Source organism: Panthera onca, chromosome A1, assembly GCF_046562875.1.
Source record: "Panthera onca isolate mPanOnc1 chromosome A1, mPanOnc1 haplotype 2, whole genome shotgun sequence".
In the NCBI taxonomy this organism is placed as follows: Eukaryota; Metazoa; Chordata; class Mammalia; order Carnivora; family Felidae; genus Panthera; species Panthera onca.
Genome location: NC_138339.1, coordinates 130,445 through 149,934, shown reverse-complemented (window position 1 = coordinate 149,934; position 19,490 = coordinate 130,445). Strand labels below are relative to the sequence as shown.

At 44.1% G+C, this 19,490-nt stretch overlaps 1 protein-coding gene and 1 long non-coding RNA gene across 3 annotated transcripts in view; one reads left to right on the top strand and one right to left on the bottom strand.

Annotated features, from left to right (window-relative positions):
* The first annotated feature begins 83 nt into the window (after positions 1–83).
* Positions 84–1,458, top strand: LOC132680627 (uncharacterized). The gene is made up of 2 exons (XR_009610635.2): positions 84–288; positions 1,227–1,458. It is a non-coding gene; the product is annotated as an uncharacterized LOC132680627 (long non-coding RNA).
* A 4,076-nt stretch (positions 1,459–5,534) lies between these two features.
* The window catches only part of SDHA (succinate dehydrogenase complex flavoprotein subunit A), a 29,720-nt gene continuing 15,764 nt past the window's right edge, over positions 5,535–19,490 (bottom strand). For both annotated transcript variants that reach the window (XM_060634265.3, XM_060634266.3), the window contains exons 9-15: positions 18,892–19,087; positions 17,906–18,077; positions 14,997–15,115; positions 10,429–10,540; positions 10,097–10,227; positions 7,763–7,876; positions 5,535–5,861 (exon numbers count right to left, since the gene is read on the bottom strand). In XM_060634265.3, coding sequence (XP_060490248.2) covers positions 5,775–5,861; positions 7,763–7,876; positions 10,097–10,227; positions 10,429–10,540; positions 14,997–15,115; positions 17,906–18,077; positions 18,892–19,087 — 931 coding nt within the window. In that variant the 3' untranslated portion in view covers positions 5,535–5,774. The remainder of the gene's footprint in view (positions 5,862–7,762; positions 7,877–10,096; positions 10,228–10,428; positions 10,541–14,996; positions 15,116–17,905; positions 18,078–18,891; positions 19,088–19,490) is intronic.

The following is a 19,490-nucleotide window of genomic DNA, read 5'->3' as shown; positions in this document are numbered from 1 at the left end:
CGTTTACGCCACTTCCGGGAACGCTGGAAGGAGGCGTGTCCCCGCTGGCAGCTGGAGCGCGGCCTAGGCCTGGCGGCCCCGTTGCTAAGCAACACCGACGCCCTGGCGGGCGGGGGAGCGGATCCCGCGCTACCCGTGCGCGCTGCCAGGGCCACGGACCCGGCGCAGGTACCGCTTACACCCGCAAGGCGACAGCGGTTTCCCCCCAGCGTGTTTAAGTTTTGCATCAAAAAGTCATCAAAGGGATGCGAGGGACTCTTGCTTTCGGCTCAGGTCGTGATCTCACAGGTTCGAGCACGGGATGGAGTTAGGGTTAGTTAGGGTTAGGGGTTAGTCCTGCTTGGGACTGACTCTCTCTCTCTCTCTCTCTCTCTCTCTCCCCCTCCTCCTCCCCTGATCCCGTACTCTCTCTCAAAATCAATAAGCTTTTTAAAAAGTCATCAAAGTGAGCGTGGCCGAGGGGAAGAACGCGTCTTTCTGGAATGTGTCAGACTTCCCACGTGTCCTCCTGTCGTGTCACCTTGCCCCTGCGCGGCCTGCACCTGAAGGGCAACCCGGGGACAGAATATGCTGCAGTGCCAGTCTCCGGCGGTTCTGCTGCTGGACACCGCCGCAGGGGATCCCTCCCCGTGGGGACCGCAGCGCGCTGCAGGCTTCCCGCGGACCCCGGAAATTGTTCCCTCTGCTACAGAGCCTGTTCCAGCCCCTGGGATTTTAAGTGCTGTTTGGTCCTCATGGCTGGGTTTCTTGAGGCGAGACCCTCCCACAGTGCTTCCCAGTCCCCGAAGGACCGAGAGTCCAGGAGCTGGCCTCCAGCCCAGAGCCCCCCTTCTCTGAGGACGCCGATACATTATCCAGGCCCTTGGCGCGGCCACAGACGTGACCAGGGATCACTCTCTGCCCGCTTTCCTGCATCCTAACCACCACACGATGTGAAGAGGGTTCTTGCAGGTTCTTCAAGGAAATTAAAATATTCTGACTTTGGCATTCACCTACAGGGCTAATCTACAAAACTCTTAACGTGTGGTTTTCCCATGACTTAGTGAATTCAAAAAGTTTCTAATTTTCTCATAAAGTTTTCACTTCAGTTATTGAATAATGTTTTCTAGAATTTTCCACAGGTCTTTGATCTGTGGCTTCTGAAATCCATCTTTAGTCCCATCTCTGGCTCCTTTTCTGTTCTAACTCCACAAAATTAATAACTGATTTTGCAACACGATTTGTAGGGAAACTTCAGCAAGAACCATCTCCGCAACTGCAGCAGGCCCTGGCCTCCCTCTCCTGACAGTGTCACTCTCCACCAACCTGTGGCCAAGTCCCCAACCTGGATGGCCACAGCCAGCACCATCTGCAGGGCCTAGAAGTGTTCTGTTCTGCCTTCTGTTCGTTCCAGGTGTGCAAAATAAACCATCCAAAGGAAGGAGCACTTCCTGAATGCTCACAAGGAGTGAGACTCTACCCTAGTGTGTCAGTGTTCCTTTGAGTAACCCTCACACCAGCGCCTCAGGGCAAGCCACCAAGGTCTGCGTTTTACTGATGAGAAAACCATGGCTGGCCTAAGGTCAAACAGGCAAGGAGATTTTAGGCCAGGCCTAGCTCTGCTTTCCTGCGTCATCTGTCAGGGCAAGGCTGACTCTTTTTTTTTTTTTTTTTTAAACATTTATTTATTTTTGAGACAGAAAGAGACAGAGCATGAACCGGGGAGGGTCAGAGAGAGAGGGAGACACAGAATCTGAAACAGGCTCCAGGCTCTGAGCCGTCAGCACAGACCCCGATGCGGGGCTCGAACTCACAGACGGAGAGATCATGACCTGAGCTGAAGTCGGCCGCTTAACCGACTGCGCCACCCAGGTGCCCCAAGGCTGACTCTTAAAAGAGAGATTAATGGGGCGCCTGGGTGGCGCAGTCGGTTAAGCGTCCGACTTCAGCCAGGTCACGATCTCGCGGTCCGTGAGTTCGAGCCCCGCGTCAGGCTCTGGGCTGATGGCTCGGAGCCTGGAGCCTGTTTCCGATTCTGTGTCTCCCTCTCTCTCTGCCCCTCCCCCGTTCATGCTCTGTCTCTCTCTGTCCCAAAAATAAATAAAATACGTTGAAAAAAAAAAAAAAATTAAAAAAAAAAAAAAAAAAAGAGAGAGATTAATGACTAGAAAATGAAGGTTTAGGGAAAATTCTCCCCCTCCTCCCACCAACATATACCCAAATGTACAGATCAATCTAGAAGGCTTCAGCAGAGACTGGCCTGGTGCATCCCTCCCTCACCATGGCCCTTATTTCTAATGAACGTCTCTGGCTCTGATAGGCTGGATAGAGCACGGCAGGTGGGTCACAGCCCATGCTGTACTGGGAGGGCAGGACCAAGCCTCTGAGCCCTCCAGCTGCCATCGATGGGAGTGTTGCCTGGAGTCCTGTTGCCTCCTTACGAAAATGCTGCGCAGCCACAGGGAGACCTTCTGCCAACAGAAAAGAGGCAGATCATCCCCTGCCTAGTCCCGCTGACTCAATCACTTAAAGTATTGATGTACTTGCCCTATCCCCTCGCCGATCTTGGGATTCAATTCCCTCCTAACCAGGTCTGTTCTAAGCTTTCCATGTAGGTGGTGCTCCTGGATGGGAAAGTAGAGAAGTAAACTGAAAGACAGCACTGCTCTCTTCCTCCCATTAACGTTAGCACATCACGTGTCTAATGTTGGGCCACTCTTTCCTTTGGTGTAATATCTCTGAGCTAATTGAAAAATGCCTCTACTACTGTCCTTAGAGTTTTTCTAAATGTTGGCTCTTTCTGGGTGCTAGGATTCCTCACACTTCACAGTCTACCCTCTTGTTATCTTATGTCTTTGGCATATACTAAGCCCTCAGTAGACAGTGAACAAACGGATGACCAAATAAGTTTCGTGCCCATTTGTTTTTGTGCGTGAATGTGCACACACACACATATTTTGTATTTATCCACCCTTACAGCTTTCCCTCTGAAGCCACTTTGATTCATTATTTATGCCTCATTTCACATCAGTAATGGCTTACACTGTGACATTTACATGGAGACCTGTGTCACTTTCCCTTTTACAGACTCTGGTGCAGAATTCTAGGGGACAGCTGACTGCCCAGCCCTCTACATCCTATCCAATCAATATTCTTTACAGAATTAGTATTGCTAGAGAATGACCTACCACTTTTTATTTAACTCAGGTTTCTGAGCAGTGGTCAATTTATCAAATATACGCTGTTTAATGTAAGATAATAGTAAATGTCTATATTGGTGTTGGCCAATTGAACTTTCTGCAATGATGGGATTGTTTTGTTGTCTAGTGTGGGAGTCACTTGCTACATATAGCTACTAGTTGAAATGAATCAAGGTGACTTGGGAATTTAATTTTAAATTTTATATAAATCTAGCAAACAATAGTTATGTGGCTATGGCTAATGCTATGGACAGTATTTAAGTTTGAGTATTGTACTGTATCTTAATTTTGTTGCTTCTTTTTATCCAGATTAGAAATGATTCACATCTCTCTGGGCAGTACTCTAGTTTTTTACTTTGATGCATTTTTTTTAATATCTTTGGTCTGTCAATTCCTTCAACGTGTGGGTTCTCCTAGAAACCTTGAATACACAATGTATAAAACATTTCCAGTATGAAATATTCTGTCCCATAGAAATGTGCATTTCCAGACCAGCCACTCCCCGGTGGTTTTCTTGGTCTCACAATGTTGAGAAGTAGCAGACAGACATAAAGAGGCTGCCACCCTCAGTTACTTCTTTGGAACCAATCAGCACTTTTGTTGTCTTATCATGCTTCACATACATGCCTTTGCTACCTTTTCATTCATTGTCTTAACACTGAAATGATGCTGAGGTGCCTGTTTATACTCCCACTTCTGCAAAATGCTTTGGCTATACCTTGTTCCATCTGCTGGTTGGGATGGAGGTCTGAAGTTGTCAGCAGTCTTTGCATCTGTTGTTTTCTCCTGAAAATCACCCCCTTCATGTTTGTTGAACCACATGATCCTGTGCAGGTGGTTTTCAAAGTGTGGTCCCTGGACATATTAAAAATGCAAATTCTCAGGCCCAACCCCAGGACCTACGGAACCAGAAGTCCTGTGGTGGGGTAAAGAATTATTCAACAATCCTTCCAGGTGACTCTGATTCACAGGCAAGTTCCAGAACCACATTAGGGATTGCAAAAAGGGGGTCTTTAAATTCTATCAGTCCTTACTCATTTATCTGAAGGAATTCCTTTGTAAAATACATTCCTAATTAACTAGGTTACCCTGAATGGCAATGTGTGGATAAAAGGCAGGATAATCATGATTTTCCTTTAATTGCCCATTTTCAGTGTTAGTAGTTAGTGCCTAACTTGCTTAATTGTGTGTTTCTGTTTGTTCAGTTTTGGCTGAGTTTTTACATTGTCATTATAAATCAACAGCATGTTTTTAATATAGTCACTCAGTCTCAATCAATGTAGCCACCATTGTTTGCTGGCTCCAATGCTCTGGCCCCAGTGCTCCCTGGGGCCAATGCTCTGGCTCCAATGTTTCTGGCCCCAGTGCTCCCTGACGGTTTCCAGCTCAGAGACCTTTTTAGGCTCATCTTAAACATTTCCTCCCCCAGCCCAGGAATCAGCAACTCTTACTTGCCATCATACTTCCTTGGCAAAGCTGTGGGAAACAGCAACTCTCCTCCATCACAGCCCCTAAGGAAGAGAATTTGGGAACGTCTAACAAAACAATATGTGCATTTACCCTTGGACCCAGCAATTCTACTTCTAGGACTCCACCTCAAAGAAACTGGCGAAGAAAATGACTTCAAGCACACAGTTACTCATTGTGGCATCTGTAATACTGGAAATAACACAAATGCCCATCAATGGAGGGTAAGGTACACTCATGCAGCCAAAGGAAGGAACAAAGACTCACTGATAAGGAGTGACCTCCAGATATGCAGACAAGGAATGCACAATGGTCTATACATCATAATGCAAATACAGATTTGCTTTCTTCTTCTCTTTAACCATTTAGCTAAGAAGATAACTAAAGTGGTTGCTATGAGGGAGAGAAGGGAGAGAATGCAGGAACAATTAAGGAGGTTAGCTCCAAATATAAGGGACTCTGAAAGAACATAAATGTTTTACATATTTGCAAAGTAAGTTTTTAAGGACCATCCTTAAAATTGAAAAACAGACAGTAATATCAATGACCCTACCTGCTGTGGACTGGAGTCTACAGAAGCCAGCCCTGAGACAACTACTAGGAAGGAGACCCCAAGTAGCAGCTGAAAGCAAGTAGGGAAAGAAGAAATCCATCTGTTTCCTTTAGTATCCGGTTATTTAAATACTTTAGGACACATGTTCACATATTAAACCATTTGCTTCCTAAGAACAAGGAGAATATGTTTATTTCTTTCATGTGCTGTCAGCATCGAAATTCATTTTTACTTAATTATATACTACAACAAAATTTCTGGATTTCGATACTTCAGGTCAACAAACAGGCCTCAAGTCAAACAGTATAACCTCATAAATGGACTTGGAATAGAAATAGGTTTGTAATTTATGTTTATTTAAGAATCATGCCCAGTTTTATTAGTTCACAAGAATGAAGCCTCACACTTCCTGGCTATTGATTACTGGCAAGCTTCTGGCCACCAGGTAGATGATACCTATTCGAATGGTGACCCTTGTTCCCTTGAGGACAGGGTATCAATAGGACAGTTATGATATAAAAGCACACATGAGCTATTATTATACATGGGTACAAAGTCGGTCACCTCTGGCCCAATCAGTAGGAGCGAATGGCTGGAGGGACTGTGGCACAGTCTGCCTCATTCAAAGTTCTGTCAATGACGGGTCTGTACTCCAAGGAGACCTTAAAAAGAAAAATTGATAGACAAAATTTGTAGAAAACCACACAAACAGCATTCTCTTATGCTCTTTTGAAAAATTAACTATAAAACTTATTTGTAGGGGCACCTGGGCAGCTTAGTCGGTTAAGCACCCGACTCTTGATTTCGGCTCAGGTCATGATCTCACGGTTCAGTTCGTGAGTTCGAACCCTGAATGGGGCTCTGTACTGACAGTGCACAGAGCCTGCTTGGGAGTCTCCTTCTCTGTCCCTCCCCTGTTCTCTTTCTCTCAAACTAAAAAAAAAAAAAAAAAAAAAAAAAAAAAAAAAAAGGCAAATTTCAGGAACTTAAAACCACAAATATGTACTAGAGTATTTTTCACTAACAAACTCAAAAAGGATCTAAAAGCACAACAGGGGACTGGCTATGTAAATTATGGTAAATCCATGTAGTGAAATACAACAATTAAAATAACAATGTACAAAATTCTTGATGCTTTACACAAATGCTCAAGAAGTAGGTGAAACCCTGTATATACCGTCATCCTTTAATTACATTTAAACTATATATTTTTCTACTCATATTTAAGGAAAGTGTATAAACATACATATAAGGAAAAGTGTATAAACATACATGCAAAACCTGAAGGAAATATTTCAAAATGATAATAATGAAATAAAATAAAATTTCAAAATAAATTTTCAAAATAAACTTCAAAATTTCACAAATAAAAATTTCAAAATAATAATAAGGGGTATCTGTGATTGGTGATCTTACAAATGTTAATTTCCTTTATCTTGCACTTTCTATACTTTCTAAAATGAGCACTTACTTCTTATATAATTGTAAAAAGTCTTGAACATTACCAAAAATAGGATTGTACTGAGACAGAAGTCTGATACCTTTCTAAATAATTTTTTTGACGTTTGTTTATTTTTTGAGAGAAAGCATGCATGATTGCGAGAGTGGGGGAGGGGCACAGAGAGAGAGAGACAGAGAGAGAGAGAGAGAGAGAGAGAGAAAGAAAGCACGAGAGACAGACAGAATCCCAAGCAGGCTCTGTGCTATCAGTGAAGAGCCCAATGCGGGGCTTGACCCCACAAACTGTGAGATCAGGACCTTAACTGAAATCAACAGTCAGACACTTGACTGACTGAGCCACCCAGGTGGCCCCAGTCTGATATCTTTCTACATACACTGTCAGAAAATAGCCTTCATGCAAAATTATGAAAATCACTGCCTGCCTGAAATAGCAGACACTAGGCAGTCTGTATAAAGTGATGACAACAAAGCACAATGCAATTTCCGCAGACTGAGACAAATGATTGAGATGATCCCTTACAAGCCTGAAAAGCTTAAGGGTACACACTTTGTATCTTATTTCGGACTCTTAATGCCCAGGAGAAAAGTCAAATGGGTGAATTACCCTTCGGTGGAGTAAGACTGTGAGCCTTTACTGTACTTGTAGCTGGTTGTTCCCAGCACCCTCGCCCCCTCCCCTTCTTGCTGTGCCCAGGCCAATGCCAAGGGCTGCACAGCATACCCTGGGTTCCCTGAGGCTGCACCCTGAGGTGGTCCGACCAATGGGAAGAAAGGAGTGTTTTCCCGTCCCACCCCCACCTCCTGATCTTGCTCTCTATGGGCTCCAGAATCCTCATCCCCTCCCCTGCTATCCAGGCTTGGGTGCTCACTCCTTGCCCAGTGCTAAGCTGTGGACGACCAGCCCTTCTGAACCACCTGCCCATGCTGAATTCTGCCTCCAGACAGAAGCTGACTGACAAGGTCTTTTCCAGTGGTATCTCAAATCTGTCAATGGTCGACTTAAATCCATGCTGCTTCTCCCAGTCCATCACATGCTGAACTCTAGAACATGTGGGACAGCGTATTTGTCAGCGATATGTGAACAGAACATGCCCCCATATACCTTCCCAGTCTTGATGTCGACATAGGAAAGGGTGTGCTTCCTCCAGTGTTCCTCAAATGGCTTCTTCTGCTGCCCCTGGATGGGCTTGGAGTAATCATACTCGTCAATCCGCTCCTGAGGCCAGAGAAAGTAAGTGTATTTCAGAAAATACCACTAACAATCACACTTCAAGTTTCTTACTTCTCTAACAGCAATTTAACCGGAAAATATGGCAAACTCATTGAAATGATACATGAGAGACCAGTCTGCTATGAATCCCCCTAGATCCCACCCAACAAGGAGCTATTCACGGACCCAACCAGACCTTGTTCTGAGCTGGGACATTCCTAGTCCATTTTTCAACCCATGCCCCTTCCTTCTACAATCCCTAATGAAACACCATTTTGTGTAGATCTGATCTAAAACAACACACAATGTGAAAAACAGTGCAACTGAGTCCCAAATGCAGGTGGGATGGAGAGATGAGACATGTGACCCATCTGCCAGTGGTCAGTCCTCCAGAGGACCTGTCCACCCTGGGGCTCCCAGACAGGCGGTTCCTCACTCCAGGGCCTCCACGGCGCGGGTCCCAACAAGGGTAGAATCCACCGAGGCCACAGAGCTAGCAGTGGGTCTGCGGCACCATGAGCTCAGAGCTCCATTTCTACAACCAGTGGGTGGTTTGGGTGTGGAAATCAGATCTTTTATGCACTTAAAAGTTTATCAAATACTTTGTCTTTCTGCTCTGTACTCTGGGAACTTTCATCTTCTTTCAGCTTTTATTGAAATGTTGCAGTTCTAGCAATTATATTAAAATTTTGTTCAAAAACTCTCAAAGAGAAGCTGAACACAATTAAGGAATACCCGGCACATAGTAATGAATAAGAATGTACAAGAGCCTCTTAAAATGAAAACCAGGGGCACCTGGCTGGCTTAGTCAGTGGAGCACGCAATTTTTGATCTCAGGGTTATGGGTTTGAGCCCCATGTTGGGTGTAGAGACAAATTACTTAAAAATAAAATTAATTAATTAAATAAAATAAAAACACTTTGCTTCTGTTTCTGCTGAGTGAGGTGAGTGTGGTGGTGGGGAAAGGCAAGCAAGTGGGGCTAGCACCTTCTTTCCCTTTTTGTTTATTTATTTTATAAGAGAAAGGAGCATGAGCGGGGGAGAGGGGCGGAGCGACAGAGGAGAGAGAATCCCGACACAAGGTTTGATCTCACAAATGGTGAGATATGACCTGAGATGAAATCAAAAGTCAGATGCTTAACTGACTGAGCACCACGGCCCCCCCCCCAGGTGCCCCACCTTCCCTTATTTCTGAACACATACCTACAGGTGAGCTCTCCCGGGGAAGCAGCTTCCACCTGCTTATCTGCTAACACTGAAGGAAAACTCATTCATCTCATCACACAAACTGCCAACCAACAGCCTAGAGAAGCTTCTAGTTCTCAGTACATGTGACAAACGTGCTTAATTAATATTAATCTAATCCAGCTCCAGTCAGTGGAAGGTAAATTAACAAAGTTTCACAGCTGACTGGTGAGCCTGCTACCAGGAACACTAATACTGTCCCAGACCAAAGCCTGTCTGTCTGGAAAGTGGCTCGGGTCCTGCCGATATTCCATCCTAAGTTCGTGTTTGTTCCCGAGTGCCCATTTCCTTGATGTTTTGCTGTCATATGCTGAGTGCTCTGTTCTGGAAAAATCTGACAACTGTACTCTGCATAAAAATCAGGTCATTTAAAAAAGTAGTGACCCAATGGGGTGCCTGGGTGACTCAGTCAGGTGAGCATCCAATGTCGGCTCAGGTCATGATCTCTCGGTTCATGAGTTCGAGCCCCGTGTCAGGCTCTGTGCTGACAGCTCAGAGCCTGGAGCCTGCTTCGGATTCTGTGTCTCCCTCTCTCTGTCCCTCCCCCACTTGTGTTCTCTCTCTCAAAAATAAACATTAAAAAAAACCAAACATTAAAAATTTTTTAAAAAGTGACCCAAGATGAGATCAGGTCTCAAATGATGATTTCCTCATCATTTTAAGTCAGTAAGTTAGCATTTTCTGGCAATAATACTCGGACTGCACAGCAACCTTTGACCCAGTAAAGTTCAGGTGTGTTTTGCTCAGGCTGCTACTGGCAGCAGCAAATACTGATCCAAACCAAGAAAAAGGTCACACTGGTAGTAAACACAGTGATACCAAAGTGTAAAAGTTATCAGGGGGGGAAAAAAAGGGCTTACTTTTTAAAATTTACTTTTGGGAAAATTGAGTGAAATGCAGAGAAAGTATAGGGTTAGGGACTAAGCAAGGCCAGGTGAGAGAAGGCATGATGTGCAAATAGGGTATGTTGTGAAGGCGCACCTTATAATCTTCCCTGGCATGAGCACCACGTGACTCCTTCCGAGCCTCCGCTCCATAAATGGTCTGAAGTGCACAAAGCATCAGGTTCTGCAGCTCTAGGGTCTCCACCAGGTCGGTGTTCCAGACCATTCCTGAGGACACACAAGGCACCCATGAGAGACAGGATCCAGTCAGATGGGTACTCCAGGCTGTAGCTATGGGCTTGCCAGCATCCACACAAATAGCAAGGACGGGTAAGTCAGCACTAAGTGGGATGCACAGGACCCTGAGGCAGCCTCCCTTGCAAATGCCCAGCACCCCAATTGTGTGCAGGGGCCCACAGAAATGCTCACCTCGGTCAAATGTCTTCAGATGTTTTAGGTCTCCATAGAGCTGGCTGATTTTCTCACAACCTTCCTGTAACACACTTCCCACACGGAACACTGCGGCATGATTTTGCATCGACTGTAACACAAAATACCATTTGTAAATCTTCAATTCATATGAAAAGCCATGCCAAGAACCATTAAACCCTTTAGATTTTTTCTTATGCATTTCACCTTTTTAAAAAAGATTTTATTTTATTAAAAAAAAATTTTTTTTTTTAAAACGTTTATTTATTTTTGAGACAGAGAGAGACAGAGCATGAAGGGGGAGGGTCAGAGAGTGAGGGAGACACAGAATCTGAAACAAGCTCCAGGCTCTGAGCTGTCAGCACAGAGCCCGATGCGGGGCTCGAACTCACGGACCGCGGGATCATGACCTGAGCCGAAGTTGGCCGCTCAACTGACTGAGCCACCCAGGCGCCCCAAAAAAGCTTTTATTTTTAACACAAGGCTCGAGCTCACAAGCCCAAGACCAGGAGTTGCGCGCTCCACTGACTAAGCCAGCCAGCCATGGCTCATCGTGGTTCTGATCTGCATTTCCCTGATGATGAGTGACACTGAGCATCTTTTCATGTATCTGTTGGCCTATCCATAGGTCTTCTTTGGAGAGACATCCATTCAGCCCTTCTGTCCATTTCTTAGGCTGTTTTTGCACTATTGAGTTGTAGGAGTTCTTTATATATTTTGGGATATTAGCCCCTTATCAGACATATAATTTGCAAATATTTTCTCCCATTCTATACGAGAAAACTGTTTTACTGTTTTCAGTGTACTGATTTTTCTCCTCCTTGGTTAAATTTATTATTCCCAGGTATTTTATTCTTTCTGATACAGTTGTAAATGGGATTATTTTCTTAATTTCTCTTTCAGAAGATTTATTCCTTGTATACAGAAACAACAGATTTTTATGTATTGATTTTGCATATTTCAACACTACTGAATTCACTTACTAGGTCTAAGTTTTTTTGGTGGAGTCTGTGTCAAATATCTCATACATCTATAAATAGTGACTTTTACTTCTTCCTTTCCAGTTTGGACACCTCTTATTTCTCTTTCCTGCCTGACTGCTCTAGCTAGGACTTCCAGTATTGTGTTGAATGAAGTGGTAAGAGTGAACATTGTCTTGCTCCTATGTTAAGACGAAAAGCTTTTAGCTTTTCACCACTGAGTGTGACAGTAGCTGTGGGCTTGTCACATATGGCCCTGATTACACTGAGGTACATTCCCTCTATACCTGCCTTGTTGAGAGTTTTATCATAAATAGATGTTAAATGAAGTTCTGATTAATGCTTTTTTATTAATTTATTTTATTAATTTTTTTAACGTTTATTCATTTCTGAGACACAGTGAGCAGGGAAGGGGCAGAGAGAGAGGGAGACACGGGATCTGAAGCAGGCTCCAGGCTGAACTGTCAGCACAGATCCCGACGTGGGGCTTAAACCCACGAACTGCGAGACCATGACCTAAGCCGAAGTCAGATGCTCAACTGACTGAGCCACCCAGGCACACCAATGCTTTTTAAATTTTTTTAATGTTTATTTTTTAAGAGATAGAGTGTGAATGGGGAAGGGGTAGAGAGAGAGAGGGAGATACAGAATCCGAAGCAGGATCCAGGCTCTGAGCTGTCAGCACAGAGCCTGATGCAGGGCTTGAACCCACGAGCAGTGAGATCATGACCTGAGCCGAAGTCAGTCACTCAATTGACTGAGCCACCCAGGTGCCCCTGATAAATGCTTTTAAAACATGATTCTATGTTCCTATTAAGTACATGTCTTAAATCCATGTCCATTATTTAAAATGGAACATTGTGCATTTAGGGAAGGCAGTTTGTGGAACTTGGCCAAGATCTGTGATTCCAAGCAGACCTACTTCTGAGGCATAATGTACTGAGTGGTGGCAGAAAGGCGTAAGGGTTCCACCTTCGAATTCCCAAGGAGACAGCAGTTCCTAGACTTGCTCCACCGTCGAGATCTGGTGGTAAATGTTCTAGGAGCAGCAGGTGGCTCCTTGCTGACACAAACTAAGAAGTGCTAAGATTATGAGGTGGTCTGCAGTGAGCCTGGAGTGGATGGTCATAAAGTAGAGGGAGAAGTGAGAAGCCTGGGAGCGTTCCCTGGTGGACTTCTGGTTAAATACTGTAAAAACTCCTCATGTGTCAAATTCCTGTATGGTTTTCTTGTTTATGCTCATAAGAAATGGGACATGAAATAAAACTGAAATTTATTTTAGGATCTACCTTTGTTTCCTATCACTCACCGAATGACCTTTCATCACGCTTGAAAAACCCCCTTATCCCATGCTTAATCACAGCATGTGCCCGGGCCTACTTCTGGACTCTATGCAACTGATCTAGATGTCTCCTTCTCTATCACAGACTAACACAGCTTGTTGACTTAGTTCTATTTAACAGATACCTCATCTATTTCTTTAGAAAGATACATAATTTAAAAATTATAAAGCATACCATCAAACGTCTTGGCTTTTCAGCGAAAGCAAAGGGAAAAAGCTGTCTCAGAATCTGGTAAATGTTAATTAACACATTCTTTTATGTTCTTCAGCGCTCATGTTGTCATACTCTTTAGGGTTAGGTTTATTCAAGGTATTTTAAACTTTTTGGCTGCACTGTGAAGATCATTTTCACATGGATTCCTGCAGGTATACTGGAAAGCTACTCATTTTTATATATGAATCTTGTATCCAGATGCTTTACTTCATTCTTGTTTTTATTAGTTTTCCACTTACCATCTTGGAATTTTTAATTGTATCAGTAAGCAGTAATTTTGTCTATTCCTTTTCAATACATTTGTCATTTCTTTTCTCCTTCTTACTGTATTTACTGGAATCAGCAAAATGATTACTCTGTCCCCCAACTCAAATGTCCATTCCACGAGGGCAGGATCTTTTGTTTTCTTTGGATGACTCGGGCATCTAGAATACTGCCTGGCACACAGCAGATACCAATTCAGATGGTCCCTAACCTATGAGGGTTTGAGCAATGATTTTTCCACTTTACAAGGAAACAAAAGGGATCTGCATTCAGAGAAACTGTCCCGGGAGCTGTCACCTTTTCCCAGGCTGGCAGTGTGCATTAGGGCACACTCTCATGACTCTGGGTGGTGGTAGCAGCTGCAGCTCCCACTGAGCCCCATGGTCCTGAGGCTCAATAACCATCTCCACTCACACAACCACTGTTTCTCACTTCCAGGACAGTATTCAATAAATTACGTGAGACAGACCACACCCTCTTATACAATAGGCTTCATGTCAGATGAACTTTCCCTACTGCAAGCTAACCTAGGTGCTCTGAGCACATTTAAGGCCAGCTAGGCGAATGTTCAGTAAGACAGGTGTGTTAAATGCATTTTTTCAGGACATAACCCCATTGTAAGTCAAAGATCTGTACGTGCCTTATTTAGTGGGAATACCTCTAAGGTTCCCTATTTCAAAATCTCTCATGGATTCACCATTTCCATATCCAAACGGAAGTTCCTACTATCCAGTGCAATGATTACATCTGTCCTAGCTGGCCTCCCAACTCCTGGTATCAGTACCCCACAAAAGTCCTGCACAGATCACTTGACTGGTTTCCTTAAACATACCTTTGTCCTTCACACATGCTATTTGCCTTACCTTTCCAGGAAGCCTCCCTGAAGCCCAGTCTCACCTGAACACAGAACCACACAGTCCTATAAAAGCTGCATGGTGCAACTTTTGGTGGTGAGCATTTGTGCCACTGGACTCCTTATCAGAATGTGACTAAAGCAAAGGGTGGCTTCTTTTTGGAAAATGCCTCCACAAATTCTTACAAATAATTTCAAGTGGACAGAGATCTTACTTATGGACCAAGGATCTCTGTAGTCGAAGAACCTGATGGATCCCTAGCTGTTTTACATACTACTTTTATTGATCTAACCCTGCGTTATCCAATGCAGTAACCATGTGTAGCGATTTATATTAAATTGAAACTGAATAAAGCTCAGTTCTTTAGTCACACTAGCCACATTTCACATGCTGCACAGTCACATGTGGTCAAAGACACATGTTCCCATCCTCAGAGAACATCCCATCAGACATGCTGATCTAGAAGATAAATACTGTGACGACAACTAGTGCACAGATTACCATTTCCCCCCAAAACCCACACTCTCCACTCTTCCTGACTTTATTTAGGGGATACAATGGCCCCAGTTTAAAGACATTTCCCAGAGTTGCTAGAAGCTGGGTGTGATGATAGGATTAACTTCTTGGCAATGAGATGTGCTGGGCTTTCAGGAAGCCTGGTATAAGGAAGTTCCCAGCTGGGACCTTCTTGGACCTTCCACTCTCTCTCCCCCTTCAGGCTGTGACATACACACAACAGAAGAGAGGGTCTGAGGAGCCACATACAAGCACGGTGGGATGTAGAAGTTGTAGTTTCCGCCCTGGGCTGCTACCTGCGGCCTTCTGTGTGCAATGTGTCCTCTTGCTACTCAACCCGGGCCTGGCACAGGACTGTGGACACAATGGCCTGCTCACTTCAGAGCACAGGTGCTTACCTTCTGCATGTTGAGTCGTAGTTCTGATGTTCTTAGGGTTCCATCAGCAAACCTCAATTTATCAAGATTCATGACAGACTCTTCTCCAGCATTTGGTTTAATTGGAGGAACTTTATCTCCTTAAAAAATACACAAACAAAAAGCTAGAATTTAATGGCTTTTGGAAAATGTACCCATAACCTGAGCGAATGTTCCACCCAAGCCACCCTTTAACTGAAGCACCACATATTGACTTGGGGCCATAAACATATAAAGACAAAATTTCTGGCAAGGAGGAGGTATCCAGTAAGAAATCTTTGAACAAAACAGAAACTATTCTTAAGCTTAAAAATTAGATTTATGCAAAGACACCTTGCAGTATTACTCTACAGAAGGGAGAACTGGCACCTTCAGGTAGTGAGCAGTTTCCAACAATTCTGCCACCACCACCCACCCCCACCACGACGTGGTCCTCATTCAAAGATGAGGGAGGACCTGGTCTGGCACGTTTAAAAGTCTCTTGCTGATTCAGACCCTTATATCTGCTTACCCAAACCTCAAGATTTGCTCTTCTTGCTTTTCTAAAAAATAAAGATAAATGTTTTGAAGATTTTTTAAAGGTTTTTTTTTGGGGGGGGGGGTAACATGTTTTGAAATGTATTTTTTTCAAGAGGTAAAAGGGGCAGAAGGTATGAAAAACAGGAAACAAAGGTTTGCAGGTAAAGTTGGGCTGCTCACAGCTGCTCTCTGCAAGGGGCCAGGGCAATGGTCTCTCATGTGACATGCCCCAATTTTAGGCTGGTTACAGTTTCTTCTTCTTCTTTTTTTTATAATGTTTATTCATTTTTGAGAGACACAGAGTACAAGCGGAGTGGGGCGGGGGAGACACAGAATCCGAAGCAGGCTCCAGGCTCTGGGCTGTCAGCACAGAGCCTGACACGGGGCTCGAACCCACAAACTGTTATATCATGACCTGAGCCGAAGTTGGACACAACTGACTGACCCACCCAGGTGCCCCTGGTTGTGGTTTCTTCTGTTTTTGTTTTTAACGTTTTTAAAAAGTGATCATTTACCAAAATTATTTTTCTTTAGGTGCATAGTTCTACAAATGTTGACACATGGTATGGATTCCTGTAACCATCATAATAGGATCCAGATTAAGGTTTAAACATTTTAATGTTTAAAATATTCATATTTGGGAAAATATAGTGATGCTCTTCCTTTTTTTTTGTTTTTAAAAGTTAAAGTAGAATTATCATTTTTGGTGTAGAGTTTTGCACATTTTGCCTCACAGAGTCACACAAGCTCCACCATGAGCAGGACGGCAACCACCAAGCCGTGTTATTCCCTAGTTCTGTCTCCTCCAAGATGTTATGTAAATAAAGTTAGGTGTATGTATATAGCCTTTTAAGCTTGGGTCACACAACCTCATATGTTTTGAAATGCATTTGTGTTGTTGCATGTAGGAGGAATTTGTTCCTTTTTACTGCTAAGTTTAAAAAACTTTTTAAAACTGTATACTGATCCTTCAGATATAAAAGTACAAGATATTCATCTTTTCTAACAATATTAAAAAAAAAAATTTGTTTTTTTTTTTGAGAGAGTGAGAGAGAGAGAGAGAGAGAGAGAGAGAGAGAGAGAGAGAGAGAATGAGTGCGTGTGTGAGCAAAGGAGCAGAGGGAGAGAATCCTGAGCAGGTTCCAAGCCCCTAATGTGGGGCTCAATCCCATGACCCTGGGATCAGAGTGAGATGCCCCGAAAGTAAAGATATTCTTACAAAACTTCCTTTTTCTCTTTTTCAAAGAAAAGAAACCTCGAATTTTCTGCTTTCCTCTGAGATCTGATTTCAGGCTTCACTGCTATAGTGAAATGAGCATTAGATTTGGTATCAGACCAGGTGGGTTCAACTCCTGCCTCTGCAGCAAACACTGGGACAGGGCCCCACATCTGCCCTTCACAGCCTGGACTTGTAGTCAGAGCAAGGGAGAGGGTGTCTGAAAATACAACTGTCCTTCTCCTTACATATATCTGCTAACTGCAGACGTAAAGCTAACTGCAGACGTAAAGGGGAGCACGGCATGGTATACTAAGGGCTGTGTTTAACTAATGGGATAGTAAGATTTTCACCAACTTAAAAGTCCATACGAAAAGCTTTTGTACAATAAAAATAGCACAACTGATACTAAATAGTCACCGTCAATGAAGCGTAACGAGAAGAGCAGAGGCCTGGGGATCCCACGACACTTCCCTTGGAAACAGTGACTTCCCCTCACATGTTGTTCTGAGCAAATGGGCCAACACAATCTACATGAAGACCCTCTGAATGTCAAAGCGACAGTAAGTGTCCTGTTCACAGTGGGACTCACCCTTCTAGCACATGGCATTTTTTCCTCAGCAGATTATTTTAACAGAAGAACGCAATCACTGACTTGAATCCACTGTATCAATGCAGGGACGGATATGACCCAATCCTCTGTTTTGTGTACATTACGTCCTCCCTTTCTGCTTTAATAGGGTATTTATATTTTGTTTTTAGAATCTAAATTACTTTTCCATAAGTACTGAAAACTACTCTATCGTCATACCTGTTTAAAATATTTTACTACAAATAAGTAATTTATATTGAGCAAGCAACTATGTGATAAACCCCCCCTTAAAATAACTCCCTAACAATGACTTTTCTAAGCAGAGCACAAGGACTATAGGACAGAATCTGACCAAAACCAGGTTACCTTCTTAATTGTTAAGACCCTCACCCAACCTGTGTCTAGTCTCAAGTCTATCACCATATAAATTTCTGATTGCTCTGTTTCCTCACTTATAGGGGATAAAAAGAGACTACCCCCTTCATGATCACTAAACAAATTTCCAATTACAAATCAAGACATGGCAACCTCTTGCCTCCTGAAACAGCCTGGAGAAACACATACCGGGTCTGCAGGACTCCGCGATACTCAGGGCACACGCCCGACCAAAGACAACCAGATCCAAGAGTGAGTTTGCTCCAAGACGGTTGGCACCATGCACGGAGGCGCAGGCAGCCTCCCCACAGGCATACAGGCCGGGCACGATCTGATCCTGGCCATTCACATGCCTCAGAACCTGTGGAAGGAAGACTGAAGACTTAGGAGCAAAGTCTGCACAGGACTGCTTCCTGCGGTGGGGTGTCTGCATGCAGGGGCAGAGGGAGGAGGGCAGGTGAAGGCCAGATCTGCTCTCACCTACAGGGAACTCTCTGTGTCAGTCCAGTCTCCGCCCTCTGCACCCAGACACTCAGCCACCCCAGGCCAAGAGAGATCAAAGGATCCCATGTGGCAGCACCTGTGATTTTAATCCCACACCTACTGCTCACGAGAAACCTCACTCACCACCTCTAACTGATCCCCTACTCCCTCACTCTGACTCTGGATTCGAATGAAGGGAAGGGAGTAGGGCAGACTTGAGTTGTAACTCAGATGCTTCCAGCCTATTACTCATCTATGAACGTAATCTCCAGTCACCTCGCCTAAGGACAGGCCAAAAAAGTCAAGAACCAAAAAGCTCTGGGTGAACTACAAACCCCTCGAAGGTACTTGTTGTAAAGAGAATACAATTTACAAGGCTGCAGTAAAAGTTAACAAGAGATCATACGGTAAAATAAATTATAAGCTGGGAAAAACAATGATATTACATCTATGACTGTCTACTATGGAGGGATCAGTAAGTTATCAGTAACTACTCATCACTATGGAGTGAAAAGTGAAAGCTGAAAGGTGGCCGAGCCCCCTGCCCTCTGGCAGCATCTACTCAAGGGAAGTGCAGCCTGTACAACAACACAGTGCCTTCTGAGGAAAACATCGGTCTTCTCTGAGCTCGCAAGGGCACCTGTATCATTCCCGCCCTCTTTCCCACTGTGGAAGGGTCTTGGTTTGGTCACCTGCCCCTTGTAGTTGGTGGGAATGCCTCCCATGTTATAATGCACGGTGGGAAGGACGGGGATGGGCTCCTTGGTGACATCTACACCTGCGAAGATCATGGCCGTCTCTGAAATGCCAGGCAGCCGTATGGCCAGCTGCTCTGGGGGTAGGTGGTGCAACTGCAGGTAGACGTGATCTTTTTCAGGGCCACAGCCTCTGGTGGAAAAGGACATCACGGTGTGAGGCAAAAAACGGCAATTATAGAAAATGTGAGACTATGAGTTTCACATTTTTTAATGCTGTACAAAATTTCCCTTCACTTGTGGCCATCCATTCTTCACATCTCTGAGCACCTGCTCTGTGACAGCATCTCCTCTGAGCACCTGCTCTGTGACAGGGTAGACTGAATGTGGTAGGACACAGCCAGAACATGGACAGACTTCCAGCCCTCACTGAGTTCATACTCTAGTCTTAGGAAGTCACAATTAGCTGTTTTCCTTGGTAAATGCATTAGAAAGTCCTTTTAATGCAAACACTCCAAATATAAAATCTCTAGAAGTTATAACATCAAAGATACAAGAAAGATCACCATCGTAAGGCAGCACTGGCACTCAAGAGC